Genomic DNA, 15,387 nt, shown 5'->3' with positions numbered 1-15,387 from the left:
TAAATAACATGCTTATATACTATGCCTTGATTTTTGAAATTTAGATTTGATCTCTTTTTTGAATACTTTTAAAATTTTTATTTGGCTGCGTTGGGTCTTAGTTGCAACACTTGGGATCTTTGTTGATGCGTGTGGGATCTTTGTCGCAGCATGCGGGCTCTTTAGTTGCGGCATGTGAACTCTTAGTTATGACATGTGGGATCTTGTTCCCTGACCAGGGATCGAACCTGGGCCCCCTGCCTTGGGAATGTGGAGTCTTAGCCACTGGACCACCAGAGAAGTTCCTGATCTCCTGTCTTAAAGAATTTCGAGTCTTAGGACTTAGGTTTTCTCTGCTCTCCCTCTCTCCCTGCTCTATAGTTTCATCACAATCTTGATTAAATCACTATTGAAAGTTTACATTATTGTGTCTATATAAATATTATTCATTTATGGGCCAAGTAGTATACTATGACTATTTCCTTTTTCCTACTTTATTTTTTCTGAAGTTAACAATTGCGTGGCTTTTTCCCATTTACTTCATTTTCTGTGTATCTACTAATGTATTTCCAGACTGTCCTAAAAAAAAAAAATACAGTACGTCTGCTGCTGCATAACACTTGTATAGTGCTAATTATGTCCCAGGTACTGGTATTAGTTTCACATTTAAATCTCTTAATTTTAGAACTGCCCCATCAAATAGGTACTCTAATTAGCTTCATTTTTTTAAATGACTCAGCTGAGCCACAGAAGTTAAGCCTTTTAAGATGACACACCTAGTAATTAATGAAGCTGGTATTTGGACCCAGATGGTCTGGTTCCAGAGAATATAATGCCTGATGCATACATTGCATTGTTTTACAACAGGCGTCCCCAACCCCTGGTACCGGTCTGTGGCCTGTTAGGAACCGGACCGCACAGCAGGAGATAAGCAGTGAGTGAGCCAAACTTCATCTGTATTTACAGCTGCTCCCCATCGCTCGTATTACCGCCTGAGCTCTGCCTCCTGTCAGATCAGCGGCAGCATTAGATTCTTACCGGAGCTCAAACTGTACTGTGAACTGTGCATGTGAGGGATCTAGGTTGCGTGCTCCTTATGAGACTCTAATGCCTGAGGCGATCTGAGGCGGTGATGCTAGTGCTGGGGAGTGGCTGCAAATACAGATTATCATTAGCAGAGAGGTTTGACTGCACAGAGACCATAATAAATCAATTGCTTGCAGACTCATATCAAAACCCTATCAGTGAGTGGCAAGTGAAAACAAGCTCTTGGCTCCCACTGATTCTGCATTATGGTGAGTTGTATAATTATTTCATTATATATTAAAATGTAATAATAACAGAAATAAAGTGCACAGTAAATGTAATGCGCTTGAATCATCCTGAAACCATTCCCCCCACACCCCAGTCCATAGAAAAATTGTCTTCCACGAAACCAGTCCCTGGTGCCAAAAAGGTTGGGGACTGCTGTTTTGCAACATAAATGTCAAGGGCCTTATAACCATTCTGTCCAATTATATTTTATAGTCTCAAGGTTTTTACATTCTTGAAGGCAGGGACCATGTCCTGTTCATATTTGTGAATAATAAACTAAAGGACATCAGGTAATATTTTATCTTTTGTTCTTATATCACCTGTGTTTGTACTGGAGGATCTTTTAGCCTTATATATCAGCCTTCCTGGGATTTCCCTTCACCGTCATCCTGGGAATTGCTTCTTCTCTCTTCTAAATTGGATTCTCTTTTACCTGGGATTTAATTTCCTATTTCTTGGTTTACTCCCATGGTTTTTTTTTGTTTTTTTTTTTTGCGGTACGCCGGCCTCTCACTGCTGTGGCCTCTCCCATTGCGGAGCACAGGCTTCCCGAACCGGGGCACGAACCCGTGACCCCTGCATTGGCAGGTGGACTCTCAACCACTGCGCCACCAGGGAAGCCCCTACTCCCATGTTTTGATGGAGATAACTTTTTCAGAAAGGATTGTGGGATGGAGATATCCACAATATAATGTCGGGAGCTACAAAACAAATGGGTAAATTGTAACTGATTTAGTAGGTCAGCAAAGCTAAAAGTAAATTGGCAGGGAATGCCCAGAAGCAACTTTTTATCACAGTATTCTAGAAACACTAGGAATTAGAGACAACACTGAAAATGGAGATGAAAATAGAGGATTAGGTGTGAAAGTCTAAGATTTTCAATAATAGGATTAGTTCAAATTATGAGATTTAGATATGCCCTCACATTCTCTCAATTCCTACCCACTCAGCCTAGGTTACTGTTCTTCCCAACTTCAGCAGAACATTGGAGGTTTACCTTCTGGAAATCGTGAATCAGAGACAAGTGCAGCTAAGGGAAGGGGTATTGTGTTGAAAAAGAATAAATGTTATTATCTGTCAGTTCAAGAGATATATTATCATTCAATTTCCTCTCCTCTCCAAATTTGTTTTTCTTAGCATTAATAAGGCATTATTTTTCCATCTGCTTAGTTTTTCCCTATGTATCTACCAGTAATATATCTCAAGACTTTTTCTGCAAAAGCATAATAATAATAATGTCAAATATAACAGTGCTTACTGTGTGTCAGGTATTATTCTAAGCACTTGGAGGATTGGTTTAAGAAGATTGGTAGAAGAGGCATATAGATGATCCTCTGAGAATACACTCAGATTGAGGGAGTATTTTTGACTCATGTCAATGCTCTGATCTCTCCTTCTGCCAAGGAGGTAAAATAATCCCTTTTGTTTGGCTCAGCCTCTTTCCTCAGCTACCCTAGTGCTTACTCAGCTGGGCTTATGAGCAAAGTAGACATGGTGGCAGGGGCTAGACATTGTTTATCAAATAAGGATCAAAAAACAGGAATATTTATTTAACAGAGAGAACATGGATTTGCTCCAAAATGTTAGGAGACCATGTGTGTATCTTGTATTGCCCCTTGCTAGAAGTTCCGTATAGTATCTAATCAGCCATTAAGTTTGAATATTGAATCTGCTGGATTAAAGGCTCAAGTGATAGAGTTTCTAGATTTGGAGCCTGCCTCAGATCTTATTCTAGCCTCTAGGTCACATAAAGTTGATAGTTAGGGGTTACTTGATATAAATCAGAGAAGCATACCCAAATATTGTAGGTGTTGCTTCTAAAACTCACAGAGGCTAAAATCATGCATTATGTCACTTCCTGGTGGTAAATAGTATAAGATTTAATAATACATCATGTATATTACATGTGATATCTTGACATTCTAGGCCACTAGAACTCAGAAACTTCACTGAGATGCCAATGAAATGCCCCAGTTTTTTGGATCTCTCACTCTCTGGCACACCTATTTTTTTTTTTTTTTTTTTTTTTTACTGAAACATGTAGAATGCCAGATACTTCCTTTTCACCTAGGCCCAGTTAACATATCATCGGTAGAGTAGTTTTTCATGACGACCTGAGGGATGATAGGACAATCAAGGCTGCCCTGGACTAAATTTTGTTAAAATGAAAGATGTATTACTGTCCATGTTGGGTGAAAGCAGACTGCTCCTGGTATTCACATTGGCCAAATTAGCAGTATCTTCTCAGTTAGAGGCTTTGTTAATTTACCCTCCTAAGGAGACTTCATCCTGATTATGTCTTTTGTTACATATAATTAACAGATACACTAAGGCAGGAAACATGTGCAGACTGAGCAATGCAGCAGAAAGTGTCTAATAAAGATAGGGACTTAGCCTTCAGTGCCTGAGGTGAGATGAGAAAGCTGTTATTAGATGTCATCAATAAACCTGACTCAAATAAGGCAGTAGATTTTTTTTTTTTTTCTTTTTTTTGCGGTACGCGGGCCTCTCACTGTTGTGGCCTCTCCCGTTGCGGAGCACAGGCTCCGGATGCACAGGGTCAGTGGCCATGGCTCACGGGCCCAGCTGCTCCGCAGCATGTGGGATCTTCCCAGAACGGGGCATGAACCCACGTCCCCTGCATCAGCAGGTGACTCTCAACCACTGCGCCACCAGGGAAGCCCAGGCAGTAGATCTGATTGAATATCACCACAGGTATACAAATTCTTTCATGGAGTTACTACAGGGGCCTGGATCCTTCCCCACTTTAAATAGTCATGTCATGCCTCCAAAAGCTTTGCTGTAGGCAGACAAACTCTTATGTCTTCACCACCTTCAAACAGCAACACCATATCCCTGAGTGCTAGACTGTTTGGGTTCCTGGGAACCATAAGGCTATAATAGTGTCTGTAATATTTGCACATTGCTTAGGATTGTATGAAATAGAGAATGAACAGCTAAGGTCTGTGATTACTGTCTGTCTTTTGGTGTACAGAAACTTCTCTTATTTTGATAAAAGTAACCTATAACACCTAACAACCTGAGGGGGTTTGTGCCTGGGGTAGGTAGACTCCATCTAATTCTAACTGTGTTCTGAGAGAGAGATACACATACATATTCACAAACACTTTGAAATTTCTTCTGCGAAACTTACCGTTGATATCTTTACATTAACTTTATTTTTAATACTTTATCTGTCCATAAAAAACTGAAAATATACCATTAAAGCACTTATCCAGTAATGAATTTGGATTCATCTTGGATAATTGTTGATTTTCTTTGGAATACTTCTTGATATAACTAACTTTATGTTTGAAATAAGCAGCAGATTTTTATCTTAACTTCGGGAAATTTGGGTTGGGGCCAACAAAACTTAAACTTCACAATTTGTTACTTGTAAGCCTAATAATATGTAAGTTTTGAGACATGTTTTTATGGTCACTTTTCAAAACTTAATGGATATAAAATAATCTGCACACAACACTTCAATTCACTTTGTAAACCTAGCCTCATGGTTAGGCTAAAAAGATGGTCTTACTCAACTGGCTTTTTCTTCCATGTTTACTGTAGCTGCTAGCTTATACACATATGCTGATATAATTAATGAAACATTAAAATCTGTTTATTAGATGATTACATGATTGAGTAGTAAATGGCACTCATTGTTATCAAGGCTTTTATGCATAATTATTAAAGTATGCATTGTTTTATTGGTGTTTTCGATTTGTTCATTTATTGCACACATGTTTATATTTCTTATAGATATAATGCTATACTTCTTCCCATTATCCACCCAAGCATGACACAAGTTTTTTATGAAATATTAAAAATATAAATCCTGCATAAAATATAAACATAAATTTAGCAAAGTGTTTTAAAATAAATGTCTACATAACATCCCAGTCAAGTAAAGAAAAGAACTTACTAGTACTATGCATTTGTTGATCATGACTGCCTCCCATCTCCCTAATGGGTAACCACTATTCTGACTTTTATGGTATTTACTACTTTATTTTATATTTTTACTACTTAGTTATGTATTTCCAAAAAAATACATTTAATTTTGTTGCTTTTTGGGCTTTATTTTAGTGGTAGCATAGACTGTATACTCTGTGATATCTGACCTTTTATATGTAGCATTATTTTTCTAAGGTCAATATTTATTGCTATATGATATTCCATAGCATGAGTATACTGTGTTTTGTTTATATATTATGCTACTAGCAGACGTTTGAGATACTTATAGTTCTCTAGTTTTGGCTATTATAAACAACTACACGTGGAACATTAGCTACGTATCTCTGTGTGCATATATATACATAATTTTTTTGTGTGTTACAGAAAAGGTATCTAAATATTCAAAGGTATGTTTTTGAACTTCCTATTCTATTCAGTTGGATTTTGTTCATCCTTGTACAAATATTAGATTCTGTTAATTACTATAGCTTTATAATACGTTACAATAATTGATAGGGTGATTGTTCCCACTTGGTTCTTTTCCAAAAATATCATGGCTACTTTTAGTCCTTTTTTTTCCATACAAATTTTAGAATCATCTTGTCACACAAACCAGCCCACTGGGATTTTAATTATCCTTGGATTGAATCTACAGATAAATAGTGAGTGAACTGACATCTTTATACTGAGTTTTCCAATCTGTAAACATTCTATATATCTCCATTTTATTTAAGTATTCTCTAATTACTCTCATTAGGACATTGGGTTCTTTTTCATAGGTCTTATATATCTTTTGTTAATTTAATATTTGTAGCCTTATGTTCCCCAGTATATACTACAGTATGTGGCAATATCACCCAGTGGTTTAAGAGCATGGACTCTGGAACCACATCATCAAAGTGATTTTAGACAAGATTCGTAACCTCTCTATGCCTCCATTTCTTCGTATGTGAAATGGAGACAGTAACTCTACCTTCCTTGGAGTTATTGTGAGACTAAATATGTCACATAAATTTAAGACATGGTAAGCACCATATCTGAGATGAATGTCTGAGACTGTATAGATATACCAATTATTAATTCATTTAACTATTCTCCTTTAAATGCTTTTAGGTTGTTAGTGGAGCCATTTTGTTGAACTCTTACCACAAACTTTGTGGCTTAAAACATCACACACTTACCTCAGTTTCTCTCTACTTGGTTCTCTCTGCTTGGTTCCTTGTTCATAGTCTTACAAGGCTACAATCAACGTGTCAGATGGGGCTGTGATCTCTTTTGAAGCTCAATCAGGAAAGTATCTGTTTCCAAACTCACAGATTTTCGGCAGAATGTAGTTCCTTATGGTTTTAGGACTGAGGGTCATGTTTTCTTGCTGCTTAGAGGCTAGAGCCCTTGCAGCTTTGTTAATTGAAGTCTGCCCTCAATTCTTAGAGGCTACCTGTAGTTCCTTGCCACATGGGTTTCTCCAGTATGGCTGCTTGCTTCTTCAAAGCCAGCAGAGTAGAGAGACTCCAGCGAGAATGGCATACTGTTCTTCAAACATGCCAGTCGTGCTCTCAACCTTCAGTCCCTTGCTCAAGCTGTTTGCTCTGCCTTGGAACGTTTATCCCTCAGATAGCTCCATGGCTTGTTTCTTCATTTCTTTTAGGTCTTTACTCAGGTGTCACCTTCTTGCTGAGGTCTTTCCTAACTGCCTTATTTGAAATTGCATACAGTAATCTATCCCCACTGCTCTCTTGTTACAACTCCTTATTCACTTCCCTGCTTTAGTTGTATCCATGCCGTGTTTTTTTTTTTGTTGTTGTTCACTGTCCCCCTCCTCTAGTATTTAGCATTCCATAAAGACTGGGATTTTTGTGCATGTGTGTTCAGTGAGGTATCCTTGGCACTTAAAACAGTAATAGGCACTTAGTAGGTATTCAACCAATATTTCTTAAAATCAAGTAGATTGAATTTTATGTCATGGGGAAGGGTAGTTTCCAAATAAACAGTTTTATCATCTTCTGATAATGAACATCATTATTTCCTTTCAGATCGCATTCCTCTTTTTCTTATATTTTTTGCATTGGCTTAAACTTCTAAAACAATGCTAAATAATGGACAGTTTTGCTGTTTTCATGACCTTATGGGAATGCTATTTTTTGGAGGACAGGGAGTAGAGAGTGGATGTTGAATCTTAGATTAAGTAGCTTTCAAGCATCCGGTCAGATGATTATATATTTTCTATTACATATAGATGTCATGAATTATATCAGGAGATGTTTCAATATTAAACTATCCTTTTCTTCCTGGAATGAACGGTGCTTGATCACAGTATGCTATTCTTTTAATTTACTGCTGGATCAAATTTGCTAACCTTACATTATTCCTAGTATTTGTAGGATATTAAAAGTCTTACATCATTTGTTAAAGCTTCTATTTACTCATTCTCTAATGAGAATTCAGTCCAGGCATGGATCTGCTTCAGAGCTACTCTAATTCACCTTGGATCGTCTAATTGTCCATCTAGAGCCTATAGACTCCTCTTTTCAAATCATAAACTAGAGGATGTTGAGGTTATTTTCATTACCTGTTCACTGATTTAGTAACCTAAAGAAAGTAGAAAGGTTACTAGGTCCTCCCTAAACCTTTATAACTTAAAGCCTTATTACCTAGTTGGTGACAACTTGATCCTTCTTATTTTTCTAACGAAACATCTGAAGTCATCCTTGGTATCTTTCTTCTTTTTGCTCCACATATTCCTTCCACCAGGAAATTCTATCTGCCTTTGACATATTTTAAATTCCTCTATATATTTGCATCTGTTTGAATTTTCTTTTGTTTATTCATGCCATTACTACACTTTTAAAATTTTCACAGCTTTGTAATGCGTGTTACTATCTGGTGTTAGACCTCCTCCCAGTATTGCTTCATTGTCCTGCTGGTATTGAATGTTGCTGTGGGTATATCTGAGAACAGCTTGATTCCCTTCCCCCCAACCCCAACTCTGTTAGTGACTTATCTTTTTCCCTGGATACCCCAGTGGTTCTTTCTGTAAGTCTAATAGCTCTGTCTCAGTGTTGACTCTTTTGGTTCAGTTTACCCTGGACATGCTGTCATGGTTGCTTTTCTCGTGGAATTTGACTAGTATCTCTAAAGATGTATCCTGTTAGGTTATTTCTGTTTTCTCTTCAAGAAATCAGTAGTTTAAATTCTTTATTTTCATTATGTTTTTCACACTCTCATTCTGTTCCCTGTATCATTTATTGTGCTTTTAGCAGCATCTGTTCTTTTTTGCTATTTCTAATTGTGCATTAATTTCTGTGACACTTTTGTTCTTCTGCTTCTTTCCTTAGCTCTGCCAGTTCATGTTTTATGTTTTCTGGTTGTTTTGCTGTTTCTTCCCTGTGCTTATACAGCTCTACTTTGTGCAAAGAGCTTATTGGAGACTACTGCTTTATTAAACTTTTCAGTTGAGAGATAATTGCAATATAATATTCTGTAAGTTATACAGCCTGTTGATTTGATACATTTATATAACTTAATTCACAGACAATTATTTGGTCATAGTTTTGGAGTGTATAATGGCTGCCCTGTGTGTTTGTATTTGCCATCTGCTCATCCTGTTATTTCCTCCTTTTTCTTGGAGCACCTTTGTATGCGTCCTGTGGTATTTGTTTTTGGAGGAGTGTGAGTTCTTTCATCATCAGCTATTTACAGGAGGCTCGTGTTGAAGAGAAGTTATGGTCATGTTCCCAGCTAGTTGAACTTTTTCTGTGGGCCTGAGTTTTCGGTCTGTGTATGTTTTTGTGTTGTCCCTGCCAATCTCACTATGCATGTAGTCAGTTTTAATTATTAATAATTGTCTCTATAACCTGTAACCAATTACTAATAATTGATTTGTCTGTGACTCCATGTTCTACCTTGTTTCTTCTATTACTACGAACCATAAGAGGACCAGGGATCTTCCTGCCTCTGTCTCGTGTATCCTGTTTCCACTATCGTAAACAGAGAGTTTCATCTGAGTATACTCCTCATTTCTGAAAGTTTTGTTTTTATGAATTTTTTTGAGAAATTAATTCTGTTGTTTTTCATGGGCAGCCATGACATCCTTTCTCAGTTTCTTTCCTTCCCATAGTGGTCTTTGCCAAATTTTGATTGCCCTTGACTGTCCTTCAGCTCATTTTGTGGCTAAACATTTTTATGATCTTTTCCTTCCTTCTCAATCCTTGGGGTTATTTCTAGGCTGAGAAAAGGGAAATACCAACTTACACTACCATCTTTAAACTAGAAGTCTAAGTATTCTTTTCATTTTATCTAGCACAAATGTTCTTACTTTTATAAGCTAAGTATGGAACATTTCACTAAATTGATAGTAGATTTTCCCTTAGTTTTGGATACATTTGGTTATTTTAGCCAGGTTCTGGGGAGTGATATTGAATTGCCATTTTTGACTGTTAAATGCATCCACCAAACATTTTTCTATTTATGGATGCTATTGACTAGATAAAACATGTGATTGCACCAAAATTCAGAAACTGTAAAAGATATACTGTGAGAAGTATATTCCCTTCAGTCTGTCAGATTCCAACCCCCCCACACCCCGCCCAGCTAACAACTCTTACCAGTTTCTTTTTTGTCTTTAGAGAGGGATTCTACGTAGAAACAAATATGTACTTAAATATGTATTCAAATGTTTCTCCATTTTGGTTCAAATGCTACCACTGTGCACGTCTTGTGCCTCTTCTTTTTTACTTAACATACCTTGGAGATAGTTCCTGTGTGACTCAAAATGCATTTTCACAGTTTTTGGTTGAATCATGATCAAAACGAAATCTTCACATTCATTTTATTTTTCTTTTAATTTATAACTTCCTTTATCCCCTCTTTTTTTATGAGCCATTTTTTTCCCAGAAGAAATATATAATGTGTAGTATTCTCCAAATTCTGGGTTTTGTGTTGACTGTTTCCCTCTTGTGGTGTCTTTTTACATATTTCTCTGAGCCTTGTATCAGTATAAACTGATAATGAGATATCTAGGATTGGTTAGTTTCAGGTTCCATTTTTTTGGCAAGAATATTTTGTAGATGGTGCACTGACTGTACATCTTCTTGCATCACAATAGGAGCCACATGATTTCTACTTTTAGTAATGTTAAGATAGATCATTGTGTTTTGGTGTTCTCAGCTTTATCTGACAATTTTAAAGTTAGCCATTGACATTTCACCTAATAAATATTTCCTGGATTGGTAGCAAGATGATTCTGTCATTCCTTCTGTATTTAATTGAGTAAAAAGTGGTGGCAATTTGTAGTTTTTATAGATTTGCTAATGTTCCCTAATTAATTTTTAAATTAAGTATCAGTTGAGAATAAAATTTATTATTCCTAGATTTAGATAAATTCTTAAACTAGATTAGAAATAACCCATGGTCTTTAAATGATATTTCAATTAGAAAATTTTTTGAGGTCATTTATTCAAAATGACTAAAAATATATCTGAAATAACTACCTGATTTTTCTTACAAAATTTTTATTTCCATGTCTCTTGGTTTGAGACACCAAGAAAGTTTCTAAACTTTTAGGATATATTTTTGAAAATCTACTTTTATTGTTCCTTTTTATTTAGGTTATTAAGTGTGGTATGCTGTGATCTAGACACTCTTCTCCTATTGGAGGCTCAGTATCAAGTATCTGAAATGTTACTAAATGCTCAAGAAGAAAATACCTTAGAGACCTCTGACAGTCACAGGTAAAAAAAAATAATAATAATAAAATAATTAAGAGACAATAACAGCTTTCTTTACAGATGTTCTGTTGAGGCAGTAATTTTCTGTACAGTTTATTTAATGTTTTTCCATTATCTGAATTCAGTAGATTTAAATAAGAGTAAAAAGCAATAAAGCATAAATGTCACAGTTAAAAAGATTGTAGACAATGTTCTTGGAGACAGCTTACAGAGTACTACTTTCTAAGTTTCTGTTTAGTTTTTTGTTTTTTAGTTAAGTCCTAACTTTATTAAGTTGTATCAGCTTTAAATTCAGACTCATGTGAAAGATGACCCATTAAACAAAACGTTTGATTTTTGTGTCCCTTATAGAGGCAATTTTTACTTCATTCTCTTAATTATGTTAGCTCATAGTTATAAATTCTGATTATTGCAAAACGAGGTTATGGTAATATCTTGAAAACTTTTTTCTATTAATATGTCATACTTACCATTACCTTGATTCGGTTGACATATCTTGAACACACATTCAATAGCTGGCATTGTTTTTGTGTCTGTAATTTTAAAAAAGTGTGCCTCTACTCTAGCTAGACCTTGGAAAAATAGTACAGAATACCAGGCCACATTACTGAATACTCTAGGTTTGATATAGAAGGATAGTATTAACAGCTGCAGGAAGTGTGGAGGATACAAAGTGAAGAATTTGAATTAAGTCACTGGGTCTAGAACTTAAGGGAACTTTGACTAAGAATGTGGTTTCCCTGGTGGCGCAGTGGTTAAGAATCTGCCTGCCAATGTAGGAGATACGGGTTCGAACCCTGGTCTGGAAAGATCCCACATGCCACGGAGCAACTAAGCCCGTGTGCCACAACTAGTGAACCTGCATGCCACAACTACTGAAGCCTGCACGCCTAGAGCCTATGCTCCACAACAAGAGAAGCCACGGCAATGAGAAGCCCATGCAAGGCAGAGTAGCCCCGGCTCTCTACAACTAGAGAGAAAGCCTGTGCACAGCAACAAAGACCCAACGCAGCCAAAAATAAATAAAATGAATAAATTTAAAAATGTGATAGAGTTGGTGTGGAAATAATGCATATCTTAATCCCATTTCTTTATAACATGTGACATTTATCAAGGAAATATTCTTAATCTCATTCATCTCATTATATGAATTATATCTCCAATTCTTTGCTCTGTAGCTAAGAAAGCTGTAAGATAAAAAGTGAATTTATTTTTCAGACTCTTCTATAGAAATTGTATTGCTTTTTTCTTCTACATTCCACTGACAGGATCTTAAAATAAAATCATATTCAATTAAGGCAGTAACAATTGATATAATTATTTTTCAGAGATTTTATAATTGATAGCTTATCAGTGGAGAGAAATCATGTTCTTGTTAGAATAAATCTTATTGGTGGGCCAATGGAACGAATTTTACCTCCAAGGATACTAGAGAAGGTAAGTGGGGTAAAGAGGAGGGGGGAATGTTTTTCTGACATTTTGAAGCAAGGTAGCCAGCTCAAGTGACAATAAACAACTTCTGAATATCCACATCACAGAACTGATCTTTTGTTACTAGAAAAACTTTAGGATGCAAGTAAACGCTTTCTAATGAAAAGAGCATTCTTCAAGGCAAGGTGTCTTGAGTGGTAGTTTGTGTTGCAGAGTAGGATATTCTTTTATTAAAAACTTGTCATTTTCCTTGTGTGTCTCTGAACACATATTAAAATTTTTTCACTTTTAATATCTTTCCCCTTCATGATACCTGATTTTTATTAGATGACTAATTCTTATTGTGTTTCACTGGCTATATTGAGTACCTCTCATTTCATCAGTATCCATAGAGTTTGGTTTTCTCTTGAAGGGTTTTTTTGTTATTTTTACTGTTGTTTGTTGTTATATTAAGTACTTCACTCCAGGAATGGTGAGCTAGAAATGATTGACAGCATAAGAGAAATAGTTTTGTGAGCAGTCTAGTTGCTACAACAAGTTATCATATTTGTCTTTAGTACTTATTTAATGTTGTTTCTATATTTCATTTTAGTTAGTATCCATTAGAGTGTTGAATTATAATGTCAGATAGCTTTTGGTTAGTTATGCTACAACTCTGGAATTTATGAAACAAAAGCCAATTTAAGTGATATTTCAGAAAGTCTTAAAATTTAATATTAAGCTACTTCCTAAAGTCATCTGTCTTCTTTTTTAGGGTGATGATCCATATCCTTGGCCAATGTTTTCATCATACCCTTTACCAAACTGCTATTTGTCAGACGGTGTTACGAGAAATGCTGATCTAAAACAAGGTAAAACATTTACCATCAAGTGCCATGTTTTACTGCTTTTTATTTTTGTTATAATTTGAAAAAAGATAAAGTATTATGAAGGGAGATTAATACTATTTTTCATTCAGCTCATATACCTGAATCCATATATGTCTGTTTCTTTGTAAGTTTTCATGATTTCACATGTTCCTTACTAAATGAATATTTGTATGATGCTGAATAGTTCTTATCAGAACCTTTTTTTTGCTTTAAAAAAGGGAATTAGTGATTTTCGATGAATTAATTCTCGATACGTAGAACTTTATTCCACAGATTAATATTTTTTAATATCTGTGTGCCATACGTAAGTCCTGTGTGCTCAGGACTTAAAATATAAATGTTATATAAATATAATAAAATAAAAATTCTGATATTTATGACCTTTTAGGGAATACATTCAAGTAATTAGACAATTGTATGGTAGTACCGTGTGATAGGAACTAAATATATAGAAAAATGTGTAGCCTGCTAGGGTAGCACATAAGCAGATGCTCTTCCAAAGAGCACTGAGTTTAAAGTGAGATGTGAAGTAGGTGTTTTCTGGGTATTAGAAGAGCGTTTTTGACAGAGGAAACAGCAGTGAGACTAAAAGGAGCAAATTATATTAAGAAACATGAGTAGTTCAAGGATGTATGAGATTTGGACTATGAGGACAAGAGTGACCAGAGATAAGTCTTAGGCAGGTAAGCCAAGTTCAGCCGTAAGACCAGGGTACCTCAAGTTCAGGTATTTAGACTTTATCATAAGAGCAATAAAAATTCAAGCAGTTTTTAGACTTGAGAATTCTAAGATGAAATATGAAGATTTTAAACCATTAATTTGAGAAGTTAAATCTTAATATCAACATGATCTCCTTGTACTATCAAACTTGCATTGGAAAGAAATAACGTATATAATTCATTTCATGTAGGTTAGATTCCACAGAGTGGTTGTTGAAAAATAAGAAATTTTTCTTCTATGTGAGGCTTCATAAGCCACTTACTTTTCCCGGTGTTTACTTGCCTTAAATCAATCAATAGAGGCCATCAATTGATACATGTTTTTATTTCTATCCAGTGTTTAAGATATACACTATGTATCTCACAATTGCATAGAGACAAATTTCTATTTGTTTTCTGTCTACCTAGGTTAGGGAAAGAGAATGTGAGGGATTTTTAAAAGTTTTTAATATTTGTCTTTTTAATACACTTTTAAAATTTTGCCGTATGTTTTTCTCGTGTGACCTAATTCAGAGATGTGGGAGCAATATTAAGTATTTTTCAAGAAGAAACTCTTAAAAGAATATCATTTTGGACTCTTACCACTGACTTGCATCTTTCAGTGAACCCAGTCTTTTATGTCTTCCTCTCCTACTTTCAGTCTTTTTAATCAGTCTTTATATTTTGTCATTCTGTGTTTAGGTTTCATTATGTATTCGCCTACTCATTCCTTTATTCAACATGTTTCTTGAGTGCTGATTATCAGGTACTTCACTAAGCACCGGATATAAGATGATGTATAGCATATGATCCATTCTTCGTGCCTCAACCATTCAGCCCTTTTCCTTGTTACCATATAGCATCATTACCTTTGCTAAATTTCGCTTGGAAACAAATATATCTTTTCTTTTGAACAGCAAATTCATTCATTGTCAGTCTTACTTTGTGACTGCCATATTAGATAGTTTGTTTCTTCAAAGTATAATAGTTTGATAAAAAACATATGCTTTATTTTAAAATGACCAAGGCAGACAAATCAGAAAGTAAGATTAAATGGATAGTTCCCTGAGAAGGAAAAAAAAAAAAAAATCAATTCCTAGGAATCGGTGCTCAGAGGAGTATAATTTTTTTCCCTGCTCTACTCTTATAAGTGATTTAGAAAAGGGAGTAATAGTAGCTTATCTGTCTAGCCCAGAAGATAACTGCAGAATGGTTATTAACCTCTAGTAAGCCTGTAATGCTGCCAGGCAGTCATATAGTGTGTCCACAGGTCCATTTACTCTCCTAGTCTCCTAGATGACTGTTTTCAAATATACTCTTTCATCAAACCTTCCTAACCTCTTCCCAATCTTTCCTATCAGATGATAACTCTGTTTCCTTTTTTTTTTTAAACTGAAGAAATAGAAACAGTCA

At 35.5% G+C, this 15,387-nt stretch overlaps 1 protein-coding gene across 4 annotated transcripts in view; it reads left to right on the top strand.

Moving 5' to 3' along the window:
• The window catches only part of TBC1D32 (TBC1 domain family member 32), a 193,854-nt gene that overhangs the window by 95,694 nt on the left and 82,773 nt on the right, over positions 1–15,387 (top strand). For all 4 annotated transcript variants that reach the window (XM_089921967.1, XM_089921968.1, XM_022555523.2 and 1 more), the window contains 3 exons: positions 10,857–10,979; positions 12,305–12,413; positions 13,162–13,258. In XM_089921967.1, coding sequence (XP_089778093.1) covers positions 10,857–10,979; positions 12,305–12,413; positions 13,162–13,258 — 329 coding nt within the window. The remainder of the gene's footprint in view (positions 1–10,856; positions 10,980–12,304; positions 12,414–13,161; positions 13,259–15,387) is intronic.

This window comes from Delphinapterus leucas, chromosome 12 (genome assembly GCF_059928025.1).
Source record: "Delphinapterus leucas isolate spDelLeu-1000000601 "Yukka" chromosome 12, BTC_Dleu_Yukka2, whole genome shotgun sequence".
Classification (NCBI taxonomy): domain Eukaryota; kingdom Metazoa; phylum Chordata; class Mammalia; order Artiodactyla; family Monodontidae; genus Delphinapterus; species Delphinapterus leucas.
Note: the sequence above shows the minus strand (reverse complement) of the source record. Positions and strands in the feature narration are given on the sequence as shown.